Raw genomic sequence first — 27,019 nt, forward strand, 5'->3', positions numbered from 1 at the left:
TTTTGAAAAATTAAGTAGCCCGTGCTACATCGGGGTCAGTGACAGCTTGTTAAAAGAAACAGAATAACATAAGACGTGAATTTGAAGAATTAAAACTTGTTCAGTGGATAAAGAGATGACTCAAATTAACCTGGGTCATCGCAGTGAATTACAAAGAAATGTAAGACAGCCTGTTGAGACGGCCTCGATGGAGAAGGCTCGCACTCACAGAGCCGAGGGCTCATTATTGGAATGCAGCGCTAACACAGAACAACTCTTTGATGTTTGCACACTCTGGACCCGCTCCATTGGAAACAGGTGTGTGTTTGAGTGCCTGCATCTGCTCATACTGGTGTGTTTGTGCTGCTTCAGAAGAATTATACACTATTCGAACAGTTTCAAGTCCCTCACCTGTGTTTGTGTGCGTGTTTCTCACCTGCTCAGTTGATGAGGATGCCGGTCGAGCGTCCCTCCTCCTCTTTAATGTTCTTTAGGTTGTTCTCTGCCTCGTCCACAGTGCTGCACGGCGCACACACACGAACCACAGGTTAATTCTTGTCTAACAAGGCGGGGAGTATATTCGAGACATTTTTAAAAAGTGTTGTGCCTACGTTAGAAAATCCCTGACGTCCTCCACAGTCAGTTCTCCGGTGGAGTCGAGGGTGAGGTCAGCACAGCTGAGGGGGGAGTCCAGCGGGGTGTCCAGGATGGGAGAGGACAGGGCGCTGGGAGGCTCTTCTGTTTGCCCTGTGAGGGGGAGAAAGCCACAGAGTGAGCGGCTGCAGCAGGCCTCTACATCTGAGTGACTGACTGTTCGGCTAATTGGCTCTGAAAAGTTTCCAAATAATATTTCCAAATAATGTGGGACTGAGTGAATACAATGTTGGCAAGGCAGTCTCAAAACACTTCATCACAATTTAATTAGACAGAGGATTCAGCGGAGCCATCTTTCACTCCCAAACATTGTATCTGAATGTAATAAAAATGAACAAAAGCAAAGAGTTGAGCTGCACATGGAGAACAAATAAAGAAGACTGAAATCTCTCTGTAGTTTTCATCTGCTCTCATAGTTCAAGAGTCCACATGTCTTGCATTAGCCTGTTCCTAAAAAATCCTGTTTCGATCACTTATAGTTGCTTTAAAACAATACTTGTATCAATAATAGGTCAAAAGGTTGTAGTGACAAACCTACGGAAAAGGATCACCTAATTCTGCACTTCACTCTCATGGCTTTCACAGGTACATTTTTTTCCCCCAACTATACACTACCTGCTCAGCAAACTGCAGACAAGCGAAGTGAGAAACTTGCTGGTGAAACTTCTGCAGCTAAACACTCAGACTTTTACCCTCAGGAGTTGGTGGACACCTAGAAGCAATTCATCAGATTCACTACAGCTCCTTCTGGAGCCAGGCTTAATGCAACTCTATACACATGCATAGTAGCACTGTATTACGTGTTGTTTTGTTATCTGAAACAGGAGAGCTAAAGGAATATGAATCTTTTAAAAACACATTTTCAAAAGTAGTCAGCACAAATCTTGTCTATGAATTCCCTTCTGTTGAACCCAACAACTTGAAAATATAAATAAATATTAACGATCAAAGGAGGCGTATTGTAAGTCTTTGAAATCTGGGTTTTCTCCTACAGACATTATTGATGGTGCATTAATGTTTATATCATATTAATATTCTAAAATGAAAACATGGAAAAAAAACATTCTGTGTTTTCTTCATGAGAAGTCATCAAAGCAAGCGTCAGGTGAATGGCCCAATAGGACATAAACAAACCCTACTCTGGTCTCCACAACAACCATCGTTTCCTGCCAGGGAAGGAGGTGCTGGGCAGGAGAGGCAACTGGGGCATACTGAATGGTTACCATGGAGACCAGAGGGGGGACCCCTGCAAGGCCTCCTCACAGTTTAAGAGGTTCAGAGGGAGACGAGAGAGTGATGAAGAGGAAGAATAGACAGGGGGAGAAATAACAAGTGAAGGGGAGGAGTGTGTGTGTGTGTGTGTGTGTGTGTGTGTGTCTACATGTGTATGTGTTGAGACCTACCCTCAGCCTGACCCATCTGGTTCTTGTGGGTTCCGTTGGCCTGTGGCTGTGTCGTCGTACCATCACTGAGGAAACATACGAGCATGCACCATTTGCTTTGGCAGTAGTTGGAGTAATATTAAAGCAATAACAGTGAAAGTATCATTTCTCTGGTTTCACAAGCTGCCTAGGGCCTCAAGCCGGGGGTTTCCCTGGAGACGGCGTTATGAACAGTAGGTTTAGTGGTTTCCAACATGGGGTCCAGGGACCACCAACAGTCCTTGACAAGCTTACAGTGGGTCTTTGGAAAATGTGGCATATCAGTGAGCCCTGAGCCAAACCTGGTCTTATATGATTTTGAATCAATATGATCAAGTTAATTGATTTTTAAGGCATTTATTTGACTAGATTAGCCAACAACAGATTTATTTTACTCCATATATTGTGATGGAGGATTATAACGATATCGCATAACTTTGTTTACACTTTTATCTCTATTTGTCTCCTCACATCAAGCAATCTATGTCCCTGTAGTGGGCAATAAGCACAGGAGTTACTTGCAGCTACTTGTAATCTTTATGGAGGAACGGAAGATGTGTTTTAATAAAATGTCCAATCAACTTGATATTATATGATGTAAGGTGTGTGAGTGTGTGTTACCTGGCAGGTGTGGGCTCTAGCGGCCGGTCCAGCTGAACAGAACAGAGCGGTTCAGTGATGACCTTGGCAGACAGGGAGAACCTCTCGTACTCTGAAGGAGAGATCAGGTAAAAACCTGTGTGGGAAAACAAGAGATTTAGACAGTTAAAATATCAAACTGTCTTGCTGTGACTTTAAGTGCCATATGGGAAATTTTCAGCACATTTCCAAGAATGCTTTCCTCACCCTGTCCGTTCTTGGTGAAGACGCAGGATGCAATGCCGCTGATGTCTTCTTTACGGATGCAGTCGTAGCGTACCTACACACACAAAACAGATGTTAATTCCCAATATATCATGAAAGATCACTTAAAAAATAACAAATACCATCCAGATTCGACTTTCCCAACACACACATGCACATGAACCTTACCTGTGGTCGCAGGGGAGGTATGTTAAAGAGGTGCATGTCGCCCAGGTTGGTCAGACAGACCAGTGTGTGTTCGCTGTAGTCTTCCTGAGCCGTGGAGCTGAAGGCCACCAGGGCCACTTTCCTCACCCGACAGCCTTCGTGTGCCGTTAGCTTGAACTTGGTCTTGGCGCTCACCTTCGGAAGAGAGAACACCTGGAGAAAAAGCAGAGTGGAAAGATTTAGATCTGTGATATCATCAGTCAGTAGATGTAGGATGTAAAATGAAGAAACATACATTATAATACAGGTTATCTTTACCTTTAGCTGCTCCTCTGAGGCGATTAGCACAGAGTGAGCATTGGTCATGTCTGGCGCGATGGCGAGGTCCTGGGAAGCTTCGTATGGGTCTGGTAGCGGCTTCCCCCGGCCGTCCAACACACAGATGGACACCACGGGGGCCCTGTGCATCAGCTGGATTTCTTTACCCAGCACCGCCTCCACACACACGCTGCTCTCGCCAGCTCCGCCACGCTCGCATGCACGTCCCGATCCTACACCAGGCACTTCCAGAGCGTAGGCGTACACACTGCCCGAGTTGGTGCCCGCCCAAAGCGTGGGGCCGTGGTGCGTACCTGGTGGATACAAAAAATACAGAGAATGGAGTTAATGCTGTGGAAAATGCTGAATCAAGGTAGCATTTTTCCACTTTTATTTGATATTCTCATGAGTCAGTAAACACACCGTCACGTAAAAAGGTGTCAGCGAAGCAGAGGCATCGGACCACTCCCGACAGCGAGTCGTCAGCTGACCGCGGTTCAATCCTCCGCTGTACCGGTGCCACATCCTCCTGCTCTGCTAGTGCAGCGTTGGCCTCCTGAACCTGCACATAACACAGTCACAAACACACAACTTAATTCAGTCTGGATGTTCTGTATGGAGCTCTTACTGCCAAAGAGAGACCGTCACTGACCTTGCTGGTGGGTGTGGTGATGGTGCGTTTCTTCCCTGACACCCTGCTCTTCCGGATGCGTCTGAAGCTCTGTCGTAAGGACTTTTTCAAGGACTTGACTCTGGACAGGGGACCCTCCATTGCCAGGGAATCATTTGGGTGCAGGGTACACCTAGAGGGACATAAATAGCAGCAAGGTGACGCTTTTAGGATTAGGATTATTTGTGCCAGTGAAAAAGCTAGTAGCAGGGGTTTCATATACTAATGTGTATACTCTGTTCCAAAAACCTTAATTCTTTGTCTTGTATACAACAAAAAAATGAATGAATAAATAAATAAATAAATAAATGAATAAATAACCTGGCAAGCACAGCATTTCGTCTGTGGTAGTCAAACAAGCCGAATCCATGACTCGTCCCAAAGGAGATCAGGTTCCACTCGGCATGCAGCGCCACCGCAGTGACAGATGCCGGAGGAAGGCACTGCACCAGCACCAATGGCTGGAAGCCTGGAGGGAAAGGGGCGGGTTTAAGGCGCGGCTCAAGCCTGTCGTGGCCCTTCCAGGTGAAGCCCTCCCTGTCCTGCAGCAGATCAACCACTGACACGTCCACCATGTGATCCGAACGCTCGTCGCTCAAACCCAGAACAATCACCTGGAGAGACACAGGAGGATATAAATAACAGTGTCAGAGCTGGAAATGTATTTATCAGTGAGCTGTACTTTTTGCTCTATATACTGCTCAAAGAGTGTACATATCCCCTTACTAGGAAGTAGTTATGGGATTTCCTAAATGTGCAGTAGTGCATGAAAGGCAAGTATTACATGAATATGGATGATATTCATCCCTATTCATGGTCATCCGAAGATAAATGCTAATGTTTCAGATCCCCTAACTTTTCTTCTAGCACCACTGTCAGGCCTGATCCTCTACTTCCATCAGCTGGCTAATTCTTGCACCTTTGCACCTTGCACTCTTAAACATGTAAAACCTACAAATATAAAACAGCATTTCTCATATAAATAAGTGTATTGTTTCTTTTAGAAATGACCCAAGGTGTATCATAAGACAAAGCTCAATTCATTTGCTTGTGTGCTGCTGTGTGTACATCTTTACCTGTCCAGCAGTTCCAGCCACCACCAGCTTGTTGCTGTATTTGCACAGACTGATCTTCTGGATGCCAAGCCTGGGGTCATCGCTGTATGGGTCAAAACAGCCCACCTACACACACACAAACATTAGATGATACTGCAAAGACAAACATAAAGAGAAACACTCTAGGATATGGTCTCATTTTCTTGTAGTCAACTGACCAAACAAATGATTTCGAGGCACACTGATGTCAACATGCCCTGCTGAAGCCCCCCCCACGCCCCCCCCCCCTCTTCTACGCTCTGACAATCCCCCCTTTCCCAACTCAGCAAAACATGTGCATTAATCTGTCTCTCACACACAGCAGGAATGCCAATAGAAATCCCTCTCATATGGGAGTTGTGTCTTGGCAGAACAAGGAGTAGGAGAAGTTGGTCACTAACACACACATATGCACAGAAAGAGTGGGCTGATGGGTCTGGTTTTCATTACAGAGAGAAAAAAAAAAGAGAAAGGCTCTTCATCCCATATGAGGGCCACATTCCTGAACATGCAGCTCTGTTACCACAGGAGACATGAGGAAAGGTGGGGGGAGCAAAGGAGTGTACAGAGGGAAAAGACGCGTTTAAGAGGAGAAAATGAGAGACTCAACGCTAATTTAATCAATTTTCTCTGTTAAAGGTATCACTCAAGATTAGGTTCCCTTATTTTATCCATAATTGATCCCAGCCTATCTTTGTCATCCCATGGATTTAAATATTCATCGAGTGTTTCGTTTTCGTGACACATCTCTTCGTCCTGTCAGCAGTCTACCAAAGCCGAACCACTCAGTCAGATTCCCCCTGACGTGACATTGTGCCACTGAATCAGTTCATTTAAATTTAAATCAGTGCAGAAAATGGGCCGCTACAACAGAATCAGACTGTGGTTACTTCAGAGTCAAGTTTTAATAACAGGAACAATGGGGTGGGTCTGTCTGCAAACCAAACACATGAAAACAACCAGATGAGAAAATTAGGCCACAGATGTACCGTTACAGGACTGACTGTGCGTGTGTGTAAAACACAGATTGTTTTAATTCCCACAGCCTGTAAAATACGATCCTGTGCCTGATGTCTGGAGGACAGACTCTTACTTCATTTCACCTCTTCATTTCTCACCTTCCTAAAGGGTGGCCATTCCTCTTCCTGTTGCATGTCAGGGTCGTTGCTAGGATCCTGGGGATCGTCACAAGGGTCACAGTCAGTGTGGAAGACGTTGGCCGTGCCGAGTTTGTACAGCGGGGTAAGAGCGACACCTGAGGCATCCCAGAAACGCACAGTGCCGTCTTCATGCCTGTAAACACGCAAAATTCAAAGAAATATTATTTTGATAAAAATGTCACTTACAGCAGCTTAACTTCTATAAAGTTTGATTTAAACTTTGTGTCCCCAAACTCCAGTCAATCCAGCTGTTTCACCTCCTTCACACTGTTGTTTCTTATTGTGTTCTGTGCCAACACTAGCACTGCTAAACATCCGCAGACGGCAACATTCTGCCAACTGTCACAGGATTTCCTTGCTTCCGTGGCAATGCTGACAAATTCTGGCTTCAGTTTCAGAACGAGTCACAAGCAGATCCAGTTTCATACAGGATATCCATGCAGCTCACATCAGAGGTGAAAGCTGAAGCTTTTAGTCATTTCACTTACTAGAAAGTAACAGATTTGTGCCAGGTTTGTGTCATGAAAGAAAAATAACTGGATCCACCTGCAGTGTGGACACAGCCTGTGTGTGTTTATAAATGTGTGTGTGTGCAGATACCCTGTCAACAGCAGCTCTTGTTGCCTGGGTGGAGGTGCCAGGTTTTTCCCTCCGCATATGGGCCAACTCTGCACAAACCAGACCAATATTGGGGAGAAGTTAGAACTCCATCGCGGAGAGAAACATTTCCCTAACCCTTTCCATCTGATCATAACCTCATCTTAAAGTTTACTGGCCCCGACACAAAGGCATGCCCTCGTGGATAAGACTGTACACATTCGACTTACACCCGCTTTTGTTGGCTTTGCTCTGTTGCAGTGCCAGTGTCTCTGGTCTGGCCTCACACACACAGACAGACAGACAGAGAGGATTTACGAGTGTGCCAACTGTGTGTGTGTGTGTGTGTGTGTGTGTGTGTGTGTGTGTGTCTAATCTGCCACTGATCAAACAGCTGATCTAGGCTACAAAGCCTTTGCAAAGCCTTTAACTGCCTACACCTGCTCTTAAAGTTAACACTAGCAGCAGGCTGATGGTCACACTCCTGTCGGTCTCCTCTGAGCTGCCAGCCTGTGAGTAATAACACCCATTTAACTGCAATATCCTTTACTTGGATCAATTTGAAAACATCACTCATTTTACAGTTTATAGAAGGCAGCAGCTGAGCCATGATATGACACCTAACAGGCATTTGACAGATATCCAAATAAAACACTCCAGCCACTGAAGATGTCTGTTTTGCTATGTACAGTATGTATGTATACGCTGATTAGAGTTGATAGTGTTACATTTAAAGCATCAGCAGCCTGGCGGCCATACTCCGTTTAAGTTGTTCTCAGGTTAAGCTGCTTAGACGAATCTTGGATTTCCTGCCATTAAATATACCCACTGGCACGACTAAACCAATCTACAGAATAATCTCGTCGTTCAAAGTGTCCTGCAAACAATCGACCACCATTAACAAGGTATCAAGAGATGCTGCAGCTGAGAAGCAAGAGACACCCAAAAAACAGCCATTTTTTAATGTGCCATGGATTTAAAGATATTAGAGGACATGCTTTTACACTCAAGACTCGATTTATTTGCCCAACTCACTCAGAACGATTGTATCTTTGGTTAATTTTTAGTTTCTAGCTAGAGTCAATACCCTAACATTGTGTTACTTTGTCTGGAAGAACTCATTTTGTTTAGTTCTCCAACATTTTGTGCAGATGAAGCTTGTAACAAAGATGTAGTGTGTATGTGTGTTCTTAATGATTCTCTTTTAATTGTTTTGTGTTTTTTGTATTGTTAAATTTCATGATAAATAATAAAGAGTGATTCAAACATATTTAAAGAGAACCAATAGCTACAGAATAATGAATTTAATCAAACATTTAAACTGTGATGGCAGCTTGCTTCTTACCCCGTGTGCATGTTGTCGGCCCTGCTGTGCTTTGCCAGCGTTTACCAACCTCTCCCAGAGTTTGGGAGGGACGCTGGAGATGTGGAAGGAGCAGGTGATGGCTGAGGAGTGGAGAGGAGCCAGGTAAGGAGTAGGCAGAGAGGGCCAACCGGGGGTCTGGAGGTCTATCACAAGCAGCTCCTCTTCCAGTAGCACAACCAAAGCAGACGGCTCATCGAACTCTTAAAAAGAGAGACAAGACAGAATATGAAATGCTGGTGCCCCTAAAACATTTAGAGTGTATGAAACCTTTCATACAAGAGCTAGGGAGAAAAAAGAGAGAAAACCCTGTCAGATTCTATAATGAATGTTGCCCAGCTACTGACCTTTCTCCTGCTCTATGCTGTGGACAGTGAAGAAGTCAATGACTCTTGATGTGAAGTCGAGAGTGACATGTTCCTTGTCCTGTTGGATGGTCAGACAATGGCGGTCACCATAGCTAGCTCTGGGCATCCCTCCACTGTATAACAACACTGGAGATCTGTAGTGAGGCACACAAAAAATATTTTCATTCATGTCAATTTTATATCTTATCCAGAACATCATGAATCATAATTTAACATTTCTATATTCATGGTCTATTTTTAAGACTACACTTCAATCATAAAAAAATCTGGATGAAATTTAGACACTAAAAATGCCACTAGCAGTAGAAAATCTCTTTATTTTCTTTTGTAAACTACTACATGAATGAGTTCTTGATTAGAAGCCATTTTTTAATCAATTCAATAGTACATTGCTTAGTGAAGCTTTTTTGTAAAGCACACAACAACTTCTGAATTTCCTGGTACATAAAATCCCAGTGAAAATTACATCTTGCAAATAATGAAAAAAAGACAAGCATTGGTATTCATTAGCACTGTGATCCAAAATGAAAGAATCAAATGCATTCAGAAAAAGACAAAATTAATCAATGTCTCACCCCGTCTGTGTTGTCCTCCACAGGATCTTGTTGATGGCCTTGCAGGGAAATGGACCTGTGACAGACAAGCATGAACAAGAAACATCACAGAGACTTTGGTCAGACTAAAATGAGAGGGTCAAAGAAAAAGAAAAACAAGTCTTTAGTTTGGAAGCCCTGAAGGTCAAAACACAACATTTCACAAAACACAGGGCCATTGCAGATTAGAGAGAAAAATCTAAATCAGAAATGTCTAAAGCTTCAACTTTTCTACCTTTATTCTGGCTCATCATAATCACACAAATTCTGGCCATAATAACGAGTTATTATGAGTCACAATATGTCAGCAGTCATGGCTCATTAAGCCATTGTCAGTCAATGGAGTTCCGTCATTGTGGAGGAGACTCCGACCTCTACCAGACCTCAATGACACCATACTTAACCATGCCTCAAACAGACATCAGCTGGGAAGAACAAAAGACGTGTGTCTGTGTGTGATGTATGCACTTCTCACCATATGGGATGGTGGAGGACACTGGCTGCTGATTGCAGGTGTTGCCATTAGTAACAGCCCACACAGAGTAGCTTCCATCGTTATGAGAACTGACAAACAAGTTTCCTGAACGTTCCCACACCAGGCTCTCCAGCTGCTGCAGGGGGAGAAATCAGACACACAAATGCGCGCACACACACACACACACACACACAGAAAGACAAGTATATATGGAGACATCAGAACAGGTTGCAAAAGTTCTTCATAGTACCAGAAAAATCAAAATCAAAAATCACCATGCAACTACACTCTGCTCTGTTAACCAGGTACCTGTTTGCCCAGGAAGAGCTGCTCAACTTGACGTGTGCTCAGATCCCACAGGACCACCAGGCCCCGGCTGTAGCCAATCAGAATCTTCCCTGGCTGCTGGGGATGTTCCTGTAGAGATTCCACCGGCCCCAGGGATTTCCCACATCTGTAATCATCTGGCAGGCTGGGAAAACAAAACACTACCCATTATCCCACATCTGTAGCCTGTTTGAAACTCGGCATTCTATAAATTACACTTGTCTGTGGGTCAGAGCGAGGTGAAAGAACTGTCTGCAATGGGGTCCGTCACCTCGACGGGGCATAAAATTATTAATGCCAACAGACTGAAGGTGGAGCAACACTTTGAACCATTGTTTATGATCACCCCCCCCCCCCCATTTACATCTGATATTATGTGAACAAAGAACGAAGTTACATACGTACTTTAGGTCATGTGATGACTAAGGTAGTGCGTTTAATGTTCAAATTAGCCGTGTTTGTTTAAATGCCTGGTTTAGACATGGACTAGGAGTCCCACGTTCAGACTGTTTGAATAGTTAGAGAGATGATACAAGAAGTGTAAGGAAAATCGGTGCATACTGATACTAGTTGATAAAAAGAACATGGGGACTGGAGGGCAAAACACAAAACAACCCAAAGCCAAACTCCAAAAGTGATTAACCGTATGTATAATATAATCAACACCTAGCTCAAACCATCTGTATAAACTATAATATCACCACAGGCTGCTCTTCCAACAACAACAACATCATCAAGCTGGAGCTGAGCTGCTAGACATTCCTCTGAGGCAGCGGAGGAATGTAGAGCAGGACACACCCTCAAGATGTCAGAGGATTCCCTCAATGAAGGACAGGGAAAAGAGGGGGTGAAGATAGAAGAAGAGAAGAGAGGAATCAGCAGAGAGAGATGGAGAAAATATAAAACAAACAAAGAATGATGGAGGAGAGAGGGGTATGCAGTTCCTGGTCTCTTTGCTGCTGATGAGGTAGAAAAAGATCGTCCCAAAATTGATAGCCGAGCTCACACACACACACACACACACACACAGACACACACACACAGACACACACTCTTCTGGCTGCTTTGACTGAGAAAGATCCTCTCCGGAAGCACAGAGGCAGAAACATCACCGACAAAGCATTCCATTGTGTCCATCTCTCCATTCACAAGTATTTTTAGGGAATCCAGCATCCTGCTACTGAGTCCTGGTGATGAGCCTCTATGTGTGTGTTTGTCTGTGTCTATGTGTGTGTGTCTGTGTGTGTGCACGTTGGAGATTCAGCTGAAACACTTCCCCAACCGGAACACCGTGTTTTGGCAGCCGGTACAAAGCCTCACTGTCTAAAACCTCCCCTCTTTTACACACATACACATACACACACAAGCCTTATCAGGGCTCTCGTTAGGCCTCAGTTCTGCCCACTTCCCTAAACAAGCCCAGTTAATGAGGGGTTTGGCCGACCAGTCAGACAGTCACAGAGGAACGAAAAAGCAATACAACAGCAGCTCTGTGATGCTCTGCCAGTGCGTCGACACAGGAATGCAGAGGAAGAAGGCTGCAGCATGAAGAATAAAGAAAGGCTACAGAGCGCACGTTTGTTACATGCAGATTATTTTATCATCATGGTGATGTGTCGTCATCACATTAATGAACACAAAACTGCAGTTTGTCCTAAAGATCTGTGTCTCTTCTCACCCTGAGTTTTGCTCCAGTTCACTGCTGAACTCATACATGGCTGCACACTACACTGCACGATTGTTGAGGGACTGGACAAAATAACAGAAACGCCACACTGTAGTAATACAATTGCATATCTTTCAATCAATGTTGATACTGATCTATTTGTTACCACAGCTCTTCTTTGTTTAAGTAGTTTTCCAGTGTTTTGGACTATTATGAATTATGAGCCATTCCCCTTTGCCTCATTATATAAGGTTGTTTAGAACTGCTGCATCAGCAATTCCCGCAGGTATTTACAGTGGCGGCTGATTGATTCAGATTAAGCCTCATGAATCAGCTTTAAAGCTTCTGAGATTTTAAAGTCATAGGTTTTTAAAACTTATGTTTGGGTTCATTATTGTTTTCTAAAATATATTTCTTTTTGATCTCAGCATATGCAAATCATCTAAATCACATTGCTTGTGTCTTGTTTAATTGGTTTTGTGTATTTCTATGGACTTTGAATTGCTTTGAAAGGTTCTTTAAAACTAGCCTTGCTTTAAATTACATTTAATGTTCATTTCTAAACAAGAAACATTCTAAAAAAGGTAATGTTTGAAGGAGAAAAAATATAATTAGCTCTTATTCATTACGTTTGAAACTCTTCCTACTTCAGGACTGTGTGGGTGTGTATTGATCAGATTGGCAGCCCTGATGTCGATCAACATATTTCTGGTCAAATGTTGCTAAATCCTGGTGGACAGAGATATGTGACATGAACTTGAACGATGCGACTCAGCCCTGCCCACTTCACACTAGAGAAAGCAGATGCACAATACATAAATATCCCACAGAAATCTCTCATGTGAAAGAACCAAAACAGCTATAGCGCCCCATCACGTTAAGTAAGAATCTGATCAAGAAAATAGGTTTTCAAATATCTTAAAAGAAGTCAACATTGTTGCAAACGAGATGGCAACAACGCCAGAAAAGAGGTGAGGACAATGCTGCTTTTTAAAGGTCAACTTCACTGATATCTACTGCCTTGTACTAAACGGTATTTTATCGTCTCCACCCGTTTTTCCTCCCAAAAACATCTGTTCAAATTCTTACCAAGATTTATTGTACATATCTAATGCTTTCTGTGCCAATTTTCAGTTAATAGCACCATTATCTTCAACTGATTCAGTGTTGCTCACTCTAACCAAATACAAAAACTTCTATTATTTATTGTGACTTGTCAAACTGCGCTGAGAATATAATTTTTCCGTTTCACAGTACGTGATGTCTCTTGCTGTCTTTCCTCCACTCTCCAAACACTGGTCAGGAGATTTGACCGTTCTCATGGTCCCTGAACCACATGACCCTGACATGCCTGCTGCTGCTGCTGCCGGGGTCAAGAGGGATATTTACTCCTTCATGAATGTGTGTGCCCGACCTGCTCAGCTGGAGCCGTGAGTGGAGGAAACTGGAGTGTTTAATGTTTAAAGGAAGACATACTGTGAAGGATGGAGAGGAGGGTAGAAGACTGGGTCAAGAAGAGAGTTTTAGCTCAGAAAAAGGGAGAAACCACACATGATTAACAAAGGGAAGCCCTTAATGTTACCGTTCAATCCAACTGGCTCTATATTTTATTTTATTTCACCTTTCTAGTCATGATTTAAACTTTGCTTTTTATGAAGTCATTTACAAGACAGCCTCACCTTTGTGTGATCTGATCCTGGAGCAGCGTCTGGCTGTCTTTCAACGTGAGACTGGGCAACTCCAGGAAGTACACGCCCCCTCCCTCGGTTCCAATGCAGAGCAGGTCATATGACCTCAGCAAGAGGAGGACAGTCACCCGAGTGGCACTGAGAAGAAGAAGAAGAGGATGAAGAAAGGGAAGAAGAGTTACTTTGAAGCAAAAATATAATGAAAATCTAAAAACAGAATTAAAAGGCTTTAATATACCTGCAGCTCTCAATGCCAGGTCGTCCTGGAAGGCTGTAGCTGCTCACTTCCTGTAGACAGACCACGCCGTCTTTCTTTACTCCGCCCACCTCTCTTGGGGCACCAGCCACCAGCTCCCACAGGTAAATCGTGTTGTCGTCCAGCAAGGACAGGAGGCGGCCCTATCACAGAGTGAGGCAGACATTAGCATCACAACATCACTCTTATCTTTGACTCATCATCAATCCTAATAGGTATGGAGCTCACCTGTCCAGGCAGGAAATGGATCTGTGTGACAGCAGTGGTATCTTTGTGTAGTCCTGTGAATTCCACACCAGGGGCTCCGTAGCTGCAAGGGTCCCGTCAAGGAAATACCAAAGCAGACTTTTACAGTGTACACTGACAAGACTCCACAACCAGCATACCACTAGAGCAACATGTGCCACATGGCAGAAACAAACACAGATAGTGGGGGCTTATTCTTGTCTATGTAATGTTTTTTTCTTTTGCAATAACTTAGTCAAACTACTTCTACACTACAAGAGTAGTTGTTCCAGAATCAGAATACGTTTTATTGCAAAGTTGGTTCTTGCATACAAGGAATTTGCCCTGGTATATCAGTGTGTAACAATAAACACAGTACAAGTATACACAATTTCATAGTACAGAAAGTCAATAAATATATAAATGTAAGAGCTGTACAGTTTTATGCAGGAATGAGCAGAATATTGGCCAAGTTTTATTGAAAGACTATTTGCATTATTCAAGATACTGCTCAAGAGATTTGAGGTAAGTATAACACATTAGGTCTGGTGTGTAGAGCATGGAGGGAGGTATGAAAGATGTGCTCAGTAGTACAACTACAGTTTTTCCCACTGAGTGTCATTTCATGCACAGTCCAAGAACCCATGGACGAACAAGACTGGATGTAAGAAAATAACATTACTTTACTGCAATGCAGCCTTTCAAACCAGGAAAAGCCAACACTTAATAAAAATAAAATAATAATCGAAATATTGCCTATTATCATACAATCTTTGGCCTAATACATCAGTTCTGATAATGTGGTGTCCAATAAGAAAAAGATCGAAATCAATGTGTGAATATCATGTGTGAGAAGATGGAGGCATTTATTGTTCATTTTACACATTAACAAAATGCAGCACCTTACAGACCTAGGATCAATATTTATATATCAGTAAATACTGTATACAAGCCACTGTCACACTGTGCTCACCACCTCCGCTTATTAGATAGAATCCAAAAGAGAAAAACAATAGCAACAATAATGTTATTCAAATATGCATTACTTGCAAGTTAGGATAGTTTCACAGTTTTCAAATAGAGACTGAATTAAAATCTGTGACTGGGAGGACAGGGTGCAACGCCATGAACAGTTAAACCAGCGATTCTGAGCTGTAAACCAGAAGAAACACTCTGGTAAAGTGTAATAGTAAGGGAGAAATTAGAACGCTATAACAAAGCTCATAGCAATTACCAACACCAGATGACGCAGATGCCCAAAACCAACACTCTGTATGTGTGTGTAATCAGCGACAGTCTTCACACAGAGCCCCATCTTTGTTCGTCCAGTAAATGAAGCTAGAGCTGATAAAATAAAAGCTATACTCAGGAACTGTGACGCCGTAGACAGGACTAGGCTAAACTGGGCTAAACTGCAAATTAGCACACACACACTCACAGACACACACACACTCTAGCAGCTACACACATACACACTTGTGAGCAATACTGACACAGTTAAGTACACTGCTTACATAAGCCTGTAGGAATGTGGATTAAAAATGCAGAAAAATAGGAGGAAATCGGGGGAGTTCTCATGTTTGCAGTTGAGCTGCTTTTCTCTATTCCTACCACCACTGTTTTATATTATCCATCCTTTTTGTGAGATATGATCCATATCATAACAAGATACATTTAATATCCTCTTCTTTTCATTCCTGTTCATATCTTTACTCCACTGGCACAGGTCTTTTTTGTCATATTCCCTTCATGCCCAGGAAGAACTGTATAAATTCAATATCTTCATCTCTACTCTCCTCCTTTCTCTCCCATCTGTTCTATTCAAGAAACAAATGATATATCCCCAATTCCTAACTTGCTTTAACCCGCTCCTTCTCTAGCTCTTTGATTACAGGAAAGGTCATTACAATTTGTTTCTTTCCTCTGAACATCTTTCCCATCTCTGCCTTAAACCACTCGCTTTCCCTGTGGGGGTCCGGTGGACTTTTAATACCAACATTCCTCCACTGTCTCCTTTCTCCCTCCTTCAATTCTTGGTAACCGTCTTCTTCTAACTCCTCTCAGCTCTACTCTGATTCTCAGGCTCAGAAAAGGAAAAAAAGAAAGAAAAAGAAAGGTACCTGCCCTCTTCTTACTTCTTCCAGCATAAATCCCTCCTTTCTCGCTCCCTCCCTATCCAAATTCCCCAGAGGGCTGACCGAGTGTTATACTAGCATTCCTTCAGTGTTGTCACTTCCTGTCCCTGGGTTTTATTCGCTGCAATAACACATGCCTAAGACAGCTGGAGGTGGAGGTGTGAGAGGAACATTCACTCTTGGGTCATGAACCACCAGTCCAGAAACGAAAGAGGCAGAGAGACCAGGACAGAGTTTATGTGAGAGAGACTATGTGAGAGAAATGCGCAATTAAAGATGCATACAGTCTCCTAATTTTTAAATTCCCTGCAGAGTGTAAGATGAAAAGACTGATAACACTCTGATATTTGTATGGTTAATTTGAAGCTACAGCCAGCAGCTGGTTAGCTTAGTATAAATATTGGAAACAGGTGGAAACAGCTGGCCTGGCTCTGTCCAAAAGGTTTCACAATCTGCCTATGAGCACCAAGATAACTCATTTGACACATCATATCATTTGTTTAATAAGTACAAAAACTGAAGAACAAAAATGTCCAGTTGCAGCATTGTGTTAGGTTACATGTAGAGCAGGACCAATACATCGGTTGGCCGATATTATCACCCAATATGGGCTTATAAAAGATATGTTGTCCCATGATTGCAGATATGAAAATCAAATGTTTTAGATGTTATTACTCAGTATATGATGCTAGGGGTAATTCATAAATCTGAAATCCTCAGGAAAATCATTGTAATATTTTACTCCCTAACATATATACTGTCCCTGAAAATTGAGTATCAGTCAGGCTCTAATTACATTAGGTACTTGGCCAGGTGCAGTGACTTCCTTCCAGAAAAGCTTGAGAGTAAAAATGAGTGGTTTATGGGCTACACAAAAACACTTTCAATTGAATTTATCTTACGGGGGATCACTAAAGGTACATCTCATCTATCAGGCTCAATCACTACCAACAAGTGCTGTCCAGTGCCAACGCCTCAAGACACAATGCACCAACTGGTCACAGATTACACAGATGGTCACCAACAGCCCTGACATCAGCCCGTTGGGCATTGTCAGTGTGTCAGGGCCTTCATTCTCAGCAAGAAATCACTGCCTCATGCAACCAAAGTAAGACTGTTGAAGTGAGAGTGAACATGCAACTGCAAAATACGTCAAATAGCTGTGTTAAACGCAGACAGGGTGAGCAAAGTAAGGTCGGCAAACTGAGTGGAAACACTTCAGCACAGGAAAGGTGATGAAACAGAGATGAAAACAGTTGTGACTGCTGTGAGAAAACTGTCAGAAGACAAAATCAGAGCTCCACGGTTGTATAAGACAGATGGACGGCAGTGGTTTGCGTGTGTATCCCAGGTATGCGACGATGACCACAGCTCATTCGTCACACAGATCTGCACATCATCTCACACAAATTTAAGCTGGCTGTGCAAAATAAGACTGCACAGAAAGCTGTCAGTGCAAGGAGAGAGAAAAATACAACCACTAATGACTATTTGAGACTGTGTCAGAGCCTTGACACTTGGCTGGTCTGCAGTACCTCTGACAGGCTTCTACCATCTCCAATTTCAAACCTTGTCATTCGACACAAGTAAATGTGTCCGACAGGCAGATGAAGTACTGTAAAGCATAAGAGAAGTTCTTACTGCTATGAGGAGGGACAAACAAAGAGAGTGTGATCACAACTGTAAAAAAAGGCTCAACTGTGGCACATGATTCACAGATCACACACACACTTCCTGGTCCTGGTGATGTCAGAGGACAGCTGGTAGAGGGATTCCCGGTGATGATGTCATCACCTCCTCACTAGGGACATCTGTAGATGTAGACCCTCTTGCTGTAACCTCATTATAAATGTGTGTATATGTTTCTGAGTAATCCCTCCCCCCATGGGATCTGCTCATTGGCCAATATTGCAAGCCCTCAATAGTAGTGGGCAGATAATAAATGTGTCACCCTCCCTCCCTCTGCAGCAGCCAGGCTGTTGTGCTAAATACAGATACATAAGTGTGCTGAGAAGTTAAATTCACATGAACACACACACACGCAGTCTCAGTCTAATTTAGCATGTTAGGATGCTCTCTTGGGCTGCCATTAAAAATTATAATGCTTATCGCCACAGCCCAAAGTGACGTATAAAACTGCTTCTTTTGTCCGGTTAGGGTTAGACTCCTAATATACTAACGTAGAGGGTTAGGTTAGGGTTAGAAAAGAAAAGTAGAAAAGTCATTAATTTAAGAAGCTGCAATGAGCAAATGTTGACATTTTGCTTGAAAAATTACCTGAATTATTAATTGCTTAACAGAATAGTTGGCAGCTAATTTGTCTTTGAATGCCCTAATCGTTTTTGCAGATATTTGGAGAAAAAGTCAATGGATCACCAAAGTATAATTCATCCCGAGTAGGATACAAATGTGTGTACTAAATTAAACTAAAAACCACAATCCATCCAATAGTTGTTGAGACATTTCAGTCTGGATCAATGCAGCGGACCGACCGACATTACCATTCCTGGAACCAAGCCGCCGAGTGACTAAAAACTCTTATTCCGATTACACTTGTGATAAACATCAAGGGCTGATGAATCATGTGGACAGACAGAGACAGAGAGAGAGACAGAGAGAGAGACAGACAGAGAGAGAGAGACAGACAGAGAGAGAGAGACAGACAGACAGACAGACAGACAGACAGACAGACAGACAGACAGACAGACAGACAGACAGACAGACAGACAGACAGACAGACAGAGATAGAGATAGAGATAGAGATAGAGATAGAGATAGAGATAGAGAGAGAGAGAGACAGAGAGAGAGACAGAGAGAGACAGAGAGAGATATGAAAGAAGCTACCACAAATTCTCAGGATGCCTCACATGGAAGATCAGAGGCGTCCTCCACAATCCAAACACAGACACATACACCAGGGTGTAAAACCAATCAGGTCAATACTGGGTAAAGAGCTGGAAACACTGACTCAAAGCAGTTATTCAAAAGGCCCCTGCAATCCAATTTGGATATGAAATCGAAAGCATTCATAAAATAAACCACAGAAACTCATAAAAAGCATAGAGACAAGATGAAGGGACACTAAAAGCTGTGTATAAATGGTCTAAGAGTTACATCAAAGGTTCAGGAAAAATAATTCAGCATGGTAGACTTCAAACTTTGAGCAACCTGTTGAATGATGTACTGGTTTCACTGTTCTGATCAGTGCAAAGAAACCGGTCATCAGCACTGCATGGTAGGAGTGGCGCAAGCAAAGATTTGCCCAATTGCTCGACAGAGAACCCTGAAATGCACACAATGGAGGCCTACAGTAACTCATAATCACTGAATCACTGTCTCTCACACACACACACACACACACACACACACACACACACACACACACACACGACTGCCCGGTGATGCAGAGAGACAGCGTTAGCAGGGATAAAGCGATTTCACGGTCTGAATACAGACAAACAGAAGGCATTGTCCTCCGTGCGGACACACAGACAACAGCCAGCACACTCTCTCTCACACACACACACACACACATACACACGAATGTGACAGAAGATAGGGATGGACAGGAAGCACGGATCGCTAGACCCAAGGATGAATGTGCAAGTTGACCACACGCAGAAAGGAGAATTAGACCATCTATGCCAGCAAAAACATTCTGAAACGCTAAAAAGAAAACTTCAGACAGACTTCAGCCAACTAATTGTTTTAGTTCCCAACTTCTGGAGGCATCATTTGCATGCAATTTCTTCAACTCCCTTTCTTCCCTACACACATAGCAACACACACAAACACACACACAATCACAAACTCCTCAGATGTCTGGCAAAAGGCAGTCTACAACGAGACAAGCCAAACAACTCCACCCACTCACTACTGAAACAATCCTGTCTCATTTGCATCCACTGCCTCAGCTAGTACCTCTCCACCTCCCACACCTCCCCTCTTTTGTCCCGCACGCTCCCCCTGACACAGCAGCAGTGAAATCTGAAGACATGCTTCACTGTCAAATCAGCAACAGAACAGTTTAAACAGTTTTAACTACAACACTACAAACATTCATGATCCCCAGAGGACGAATCCTACTGACTTCAATGATTTTTCATCAATGCCACGCTGAAATCACGCACCCCTCATGTGAACTGTAATCACTGTACGACTTGGAGGTAGAATTTGTTCAACATTCCTGTTTATGCAAATGTTAGCATGTTATCACACTAACAAACCACAGTGGTTCGGAGCAATCAGCATCACATTACTATTACTACTGTAAGGGGTTTACTAAAGATGCTGCTGGCATCAGTCATAACAGAACTGAAGATGTTATTTAATTGAAAGAGGAACAAAGAATGGCACTGAAGGCTTGTCTCGACCGAAAAGATATTTTTAGTCTTCTCCTGTCTGACTTTGGTAAGAGTTTGTGTTATTGTTGATCTAATAATCTGAAGTTAGCCCGTGATAGTCCATGAAAGGTTAGTCCAGTTGCCTGCAGAGTACTTTGTGAACGTTTCCGAACAGTTTCATCCCAGATGGTTCTGTGTAACAGACCATCTGGCATGTGAGGTTATGAAGAAGGTAGATCCCAGCAAAACATCTTTTATTTCAGTCAAAGTCCCTGTCAAGTATATTGATTTGCTTTAACATAAGATTATTAGGCTTATCATTATCCATTGCCGATAGAGTTGGGAAGTATTCTGGCAATAGCATTACAATTTTTGAAGATACAGCTGGCAAATACAAAACTAACACACAGTACCACTACTCGCCACTCTTTCTTCTTTCTCTCTTCTTCACTGTAATTAATTCACCCGTCCCAATAATTCAACTTTGATCTGTCAGTTCGGGTAAATGTTTTCTTTTTTACTCCTGCACTCTGTTCCACTCGGTGAGACCACACACCCTTTATCCCTACAGACAGGCCCCCTCCAACTTGTTGCCAACTGGGTGAGTGTGTGTGTGTGTGTCCATTCATCTGTATAGGTGTGGGGGTGAGGAGGATCAGCACAGACAAAAGACCAGGACAGAGGAGGGTGGAGAGGTTGAGTGAGACAGAGAAAGTAGAATGGGGGGCTGTTTAAATGTCCTGCCATTCTTCAGGAATATCAGTGAGGAACAAGTTATAGTCAAGTCAAAAAGAGAAACAGAGAGATAGTGGTGGGAGGGAAACGATGCAAAAGAGACATGATGGGAGGAGAAAAAGTCAGTGAACTGCAAGCGAAAAAGGCACTGTACTGTATATGGTAGAAAGTAATGACAGTTAGCAGAGAGTAGGTAGTGTGTGGGTGAGAGGGAGGAGGAGGTGACGGGTGGGAGGAATGTTAAAGGGAGTCCGCATCTTCAACTTATTGATTTGTTAAACGCAAACGCCTAAAAAGAACACAGGTTACATAACGTAGTATTTTCTCCACAGATTACACAAACCACAGTATGTGCAGCAAAACATGAAAAACAAATTAATGGGACTTGATACAAATAAAAAGCAGGCAATAAAAAGGGGCAGGAAAATCTGGAGCTGTGTAAAAATTAAAAGGAAATTCTGTGGCACAAACAAGCACATGGTGAATTTACCGTTTTCACCACATACTACAAAAATAGTTGGTTGACCTGAAGGATGGATTAACACGCCAGTATTCCTTCGCATTGAGCTTAAACAGCTGTCAGAGTCCACGTCTCATGCCACAATGTGTAGGAAGCATAAAATATGGACGGAGCTTCCAGATCTCAAAAGTGAAGGCACTGCAGAAGTGGCTTAAACCTTCATTCCTAAAAAGGTCAGCAGGCGGCAACTTGACTGGTTTCAAAAAGAAGTCTAATTGTATACGAGCTTATGAGAACAACAACACTTCATTTAATACCTCAGTAAACAGCTTACTAATGAGTTTATGGTGTCAATCACTAGTTTCAAGTCTTATTCAGCACAGCATTTAGTGGAAAATAGTCAATAAGACCAAACTCAAGGCTTTGAAACAGCAGAGCAAAAACAAAACGCTTGTCTTATATTTGGTTTACACAACAGGAAGTAAGTTCTAAGTAAATTTTATTCATGTTCAATGTAATACATGTCTCCACCATGTCTTGCAAAAGCGTGTGACTCAGTGTTAAAACACTGAATTCCCGTACACAGAATCAAACCGTAACCCTGTGACATCAGCAAACAATGTTGGTCACCTACTTCTAAATATGAAGAAATGCCAGGAAAAGAAACAAGATCCAATGACGCAGCGTGTGTGTGTGTGTGTGTGTGTGTGTGTGTGTGTGTGTGTGTGTGTGTGTGACCAACAGGATGCCAGACAGACAGAGGGAGAGATGACAGCTGGAGGAGCACACCCACAAACACACACACATCAAAGCTCTGCCGGTGTGTGTGTGTGTGTGTGTGTGTGTGTGTGTGTGTGTGTGTGTGTGTGTGTGTGTGTGTGTGTGTGTGTGTGTGTGTGTGTGTGTGTATGTGTGTGTAAATATTAGCTTGTCCTCTGCGGCAGGACTGTCAATACAGACTGGTCACAAAGTTTCAGTGTGATTCAGCACGTACTGGATTGTACAGATAAGCCGACAGTTTCATACTGGTACAGTGATACTGTGTGCAGTACTTCGACTTTTTCTTTTTACCCATAACTGATGTATTTCTACCAGCAAACTGGTGTCTGACGCGCTGAGCTGCAGACTTTTAATACCCTCCAGTCTGCGAGTACTTCTCATCCCCAGCAACTGCGCTGGTTGTCTTGGAAACCGATTCAAAAGCTTCCTTTATTAAGACTAGACTCAGCAACAAAGCTCTTACTCACCCAATACACGCACAAACACACACGAACACACACACAGGGAGGGTTAACCCAGGGCAGCCCAACATGCATTCTTCACAGGAGACAGACTCCCCAAGAATCGGCTCACCACCCCCACACATGATCTCTCTTGACACACATACACACACACAAAAAAGTCCGCACCACATTGTCCCCTTCCCTCTGCCGAGCCCCAGTCTGTGGTCGATTGCAGAAACTCTCAGGGCGTAATATGACTCTGCCTTTCTAAACACGCAGGGAGAGAGAGAGCGAGGAAGAAGGAGAGAACAAGTGAGAAACTGGAGCGAGAGGCTGAACAAGCGCGCATGTGAACAAGACGGGAGATCATGCCAGGATGGAGAACAGAAGTTCAAAGAAAAGGGAAAAAACTCCACAAATATTGCAATTTTCCACTCTATCCTTGTAATTGAGTCAATAAACCCTGATCGGCCGAACTTTCTGTTCAGTCTTTTACTCCTGAGCTGCCCAGGCGTCAGTGTGTGAGAATCAAAGCGCACATCTGGCATTACAACCTGGGAGTGTGTGCGTGTTCTACAGTACTAGGCAGGTATGCTGGCAGGCACGTCCAGGTCAAACCCAAGTCAGTGAGTCTGTGTGATTATCAGGACATCTGGACGCGGAAATGTTTTTTTTAAACCAAATCTGAGTCCTCTTCAGCACCCTGGCATTACAGCTGAAATGATTAATGCATCAATCAAAAAACAAATAACCTGCAGTTACTTTGATAACTGATCAATCATTTTAGTTATTTTTCTGGACTTTTTCCAGCACTAATTTTTTCAGATACCAGCAAATTTGAGGATTTTCAGCTCTGTCTTGGGAAATTTAATCGACCAATTTAAAACATAATAATAATCTGCAGAATTTGATCAATGATAATGAAAGTAATCACTTGTTGAAAATCATGAACTAAGGTTACTCCCTCTGCCTGGTTTGTGTTGCGTTAAAGATGGTTTACAGTTAATTTTGCTTTTAATGTGCATGAAACCAGCCAGAGGGTGATTTTATGCAGTTATTCAGACCTTTTTGATCCTCACCCTCCTGACAAATAAAGCAACATCTACTGAGAACACTTTTATCCAAATGTTTTTCATAAAGAAAAACTGAGAAAATTAAAATATTTAACATAATTTGTGTCAATTCATTTTTAATGTTCTTTCTTTGCCCTTTAATTACACCCAACCTAGGCTACCTTCAGACCCTCAGGGGGTTAGAGACCACCGATCTAATGCAATCAGTGTAAAAAAAGATACAGTGTTTCTTTTCTTTCCTGCAACATGACTCTTGCTACACTTCCCAGATATTCTCTGAGGGTATACATGCTGACTTTCCAGAAATTCCAACAGCAGCTGGGAGCTTGTTAAAAAGCAGGATGACTGAGCTTTGCGGTATCAGTCACTTTGCTCAAATAGGTATAACCGTGAAGTGAAGTTATTTTGCCTCCTTCTTCCATCTCTTTTACACTCCCTTGTCTTCGCTGCCTCCATTTATCTCCATCTCTCCCCTCCTCCATTTCTCCCTCCATCCATCTCCCTCTGGGGTGCAAGTGCCTGGCACCGCCAGCCTCTTTCTCTCTCTCTCTCCCTCTCTCTCGCGCTCTCTCTGAAAGCTGCATCTCAAAGAGTCAATTCTCTGGTCTGATGCATCTGCACACAACCACACTGATAAATGTGCACATACTGTTAAAATAACCATAAACAGTTGCGGTGATTACACTCAACATAAACACTGGCATGTTTGTGTTGATAAATCCTGTTATATGCTCTCCACTGCAGCTCGTCAAAGAAGCATGCAAGACAAACGTGAAACATGTGAGGCAAACAGGCAAAACAAAAACACCCTTAACCTCCTTATTTTCCAAAGATGATGGTGCTTGACCAGTAAACAACCCAACGACTACGCAACAGACTGATGTCAGCCTGCTATTAACCCACAGAACGGTCTTAGTGAACATAACAGAGTTGGAAGCCATAGAGAGATGAGCGAGATCAATAATATGTCAGAGTTTCGTCATGTGGACTCTGCATGAGCCTCCGAGTTGCTGACGTTCTAAACCAAATTATGGTTTTGCTGCAATGCCTCTCACAAGCCAAACCAGTACAGCTTTACTCTGTGTGTCCAAACTAACTCTGTGTTGCTCAATCACGGACACTGTCATAGGTCAGGGGTTAGATTCCCAACTGACCGCAAGCGCAAATAAAAAAAAAATAAAAAAAAAAAAAGCATCTATGCTATTCTAACAAATATGCGCCTGATAGTGTATGTAATGGTGCCGGTTTGTTTTTCTCACTTAGTGTCATTTTCACAGCTACGATTATATTTTACTCACCAAGTTAATTGCAGTGGTTTGGAGGCGGTGACAGTGCTTCAATGGAGTAAAATACGGCAGGAGCACAAGTGGTCACACAAACCGTCACTTTGACCAGATCATCTAAAGCACTTAAACTGAAATTACACTGAAAGTGAGTGCACCTGAAACATCATCTGCGGAGAGAAAGTGTGTACTTACTCCTCCAGTAAGTATTGAAAGTCAGGCGGCAAACGGTAATCAGCATTTGGGTGATAATTTTATTTCTTAAATATCTGACATTTAGTAGCTGAGGTGAGAAAAATGCTATGACCCAAAAGAGTGATGGCCACAACTATGAAAATAAAACCCTGATCGTACGAATGATTAAACTTTCCTCCAATATCGTCAGTTCAGACGGAAACAACAGATCACTCTTCTTCACTTCAGGGTTGCAGACAGTGCAGCTACCCACGGAGACAGACAGCACACACAGCAATGCACTGCCATGCTGAAGTGACGTTATATAAACAACTCTGCTGCAGAAACATCTGATCAGTTATTTCCTCAACATTCGTAAAAGCACAGCGAGGCATTGTGAGAGCAAGACAACCAACGGCAACATAGAAAAAAGCAGCACAGACTTTAAGCAAACAGTTAAATTAGCTTTAAGAGGCACAAAAATAGCATGGACCCTTTGTGTAGACACGTAACCCTTTGTTTCGTTTTTTGTTTTTTACAAATGACAGGCATTTAAAGGAGCAGTACAACCCGCACAGGAAACAAAATCTCAATAACATGACACTGAAGAGCCTGACAGGTGCAAGAAACACTGTTCCGCCTGTAGCTGCACTGCAGAGCTGATGTACAGATAAACAGCGCTGCACTTCAAAAGATGTGAACTGACAGCGGTGGAAGAAAAACTGTTTGTGTACCCTACCAGTCGCCGCTCAGGGTTCTCTTTGATTTCGTCTTGCAAGTCGTAGTCGGCTGGATTTTGAGAGATGCATAGTCAGCTGTGATGATGTGTTTTAACTTTTTACAATTAGTTTGCCATATTTCATGGCTCATTTGTGTTCTGAAAACCACTTTTAGAGCTTTTAGATATGTGAACTGGACTAGATGATGTAAAACACTGAAAAATGTGGTTAACTCAAAAAATAGCATTTATTGCTTGGTCTTACTGTGACAGATGTTGCAAATAAAAAAATGATAATAAAAAGGATACACTTTGATGGCTCCTGATTTTGTCCCGATGGCCATGAGTTGCAGCTTTGGGTCAAAGGCCAAAGCACTGGGCTGATGAGGGAAGCCATGTTCCACAGTCTGAGAGAGAATAACAGACAGAGCAAAGATGAGGGAAAGGCAAATAGAGGAGAGACACAAGAAAGACAATGAAAAACACTCAGATTTATTTTATTTCCTTTAACTCCACGCTCTGTTTTTGTGTGTGAGTGTCTGCACAGTCAGTGAGGCGTCTTAAAGGGAGGATCCCCTTAATAAAGTAAGAGGAAAGTTCTTAAAAAACACTGATGGCAGCAGCATTGCTTCATTAAAATGCTCTGCAGACTTTGTTAAATGGGATTAACATCAATTCACAGCTATTCCTTCCACACATGTCGGGAGAAGGCGAGACATCTGGGAAAGTATTTAGATCGACAGAGGGAAAAACAGAACAGAAACTCTGTAGATATCTTAACCCACTTTAAAAGAGGTCGAGGGGGTCTTTAAAGTTTTGTGGCCAAAAAACTCTGACCGGCCTCTGTGATCGAGAAATTTGGCAATGACTTATTTCGTTTGGAGCTCAGATACGAGGTAAAACATTAACTCTTTGTTTCTTAGTACCAGTCTGATCTCACACATCAAAGTAACACTCCTGTTGTGAGACCACCTCTGTGATAATTGCTGCAGCTGGTGCCAAACCTTTAA

At 42.8% G+C, this 27,019-nt stretch overlaps 1 protein-coding gene across 1 annotated transcript in view; it reads right to left on the reverse strand.

The window, feature by feature from the left end:
- Positions 1–27,019, reverse strand: part of llgl1 (LLGL scribble cell polarity complex component 1) — a 32,765-nt gene that overhangs the window by 2,640 nt on the left and 3,106 nt on the right. Inside the window, exons 2-23 of the mRNA XM_037088822.1 lie at positions 26,319–26,416; positions 13,869–13,950; positions 13,623–13,783; positions 13,376–13,522; positions 10,013–10,175; positions 9,704–9,839; positions 9,211–9,265; positions 8,615–8,769; positions 8,250–8,470; positions 6,908–6,975; positions 6,266–6,440; positions 5,130–5,234; positions 4,375–4,667; positions 4,036–4,186; positions 3,807–3,945; positions 3,384–3,697; positions 3,087–3,278; positions 2,901–2,973; positions 2,676–2,790; positions 2,037–2,101; positions 591–726; positions 416–498 (exon numbers count right to left, since the gene is read on the reverse strand). Of these exons, the coding sequence (XP_036944717.1) occupies positions 420–498; positions 591–726; positions 2,037–2,101; positions 2,676–2,790; positions 2,901–2,973; positions 3,087–3,278; positions 3,384–3,697; positions 3,807–3,945; positions 4,036–4,186; positions 4,375–4,667; positions 5,130–5,234; positions 6,266–6,440; positions 6,908–6,975; positions 8,250–8,470; positions 8,615–8,769; positions 9,211–9,265; positions 9,704–9,839; positions 10,013–10,175; positions 13,376–13,522; positions 13,623–13,783; positions 13,869–13,950; positions 26,319–26,416 (3,123 nt within the window). The 3' untranslated portion in view covers positions 416–419. The remainder of the gene's footprint in view (positions 1–415; positions 499–590; positions 727–2,036; positions 2,102–2,675; positions 2,791–2,900; positions 2,974–3,086; positions 3,279–3,383; positions 3,698–3,806; positions 3,946–4,035; positions 4,187–4,374; positions 4,668–5,129; positions 5,235–6,265; positions 6,441–6,907; positions 6,976–8,249; positions 8,471–8,614; positions 8,770–9,210; positions 9,266–9,703; positions 9,840–10,012; positions 10,176–13,375; positions 13,523–13,622; positions 13,784–13,868; positions 13,951–26,318; positions 26,417–27,019) is intronic.

Source organism: Acanthopagrus latus, chromosome 23, assembly GCF_904848185.1.
Source record: "Acanthopagrus latus isolate v.2019 chromosome 23, fAcaLat1.1, whole genome shotgun sequence".
Taxonomy (NCBI): Eukaryota; Metazoa; Chordata; class Actinopteri; order Spariformes; family Sparidae; genus Acanthopagrus; species Acanthopagrus latus.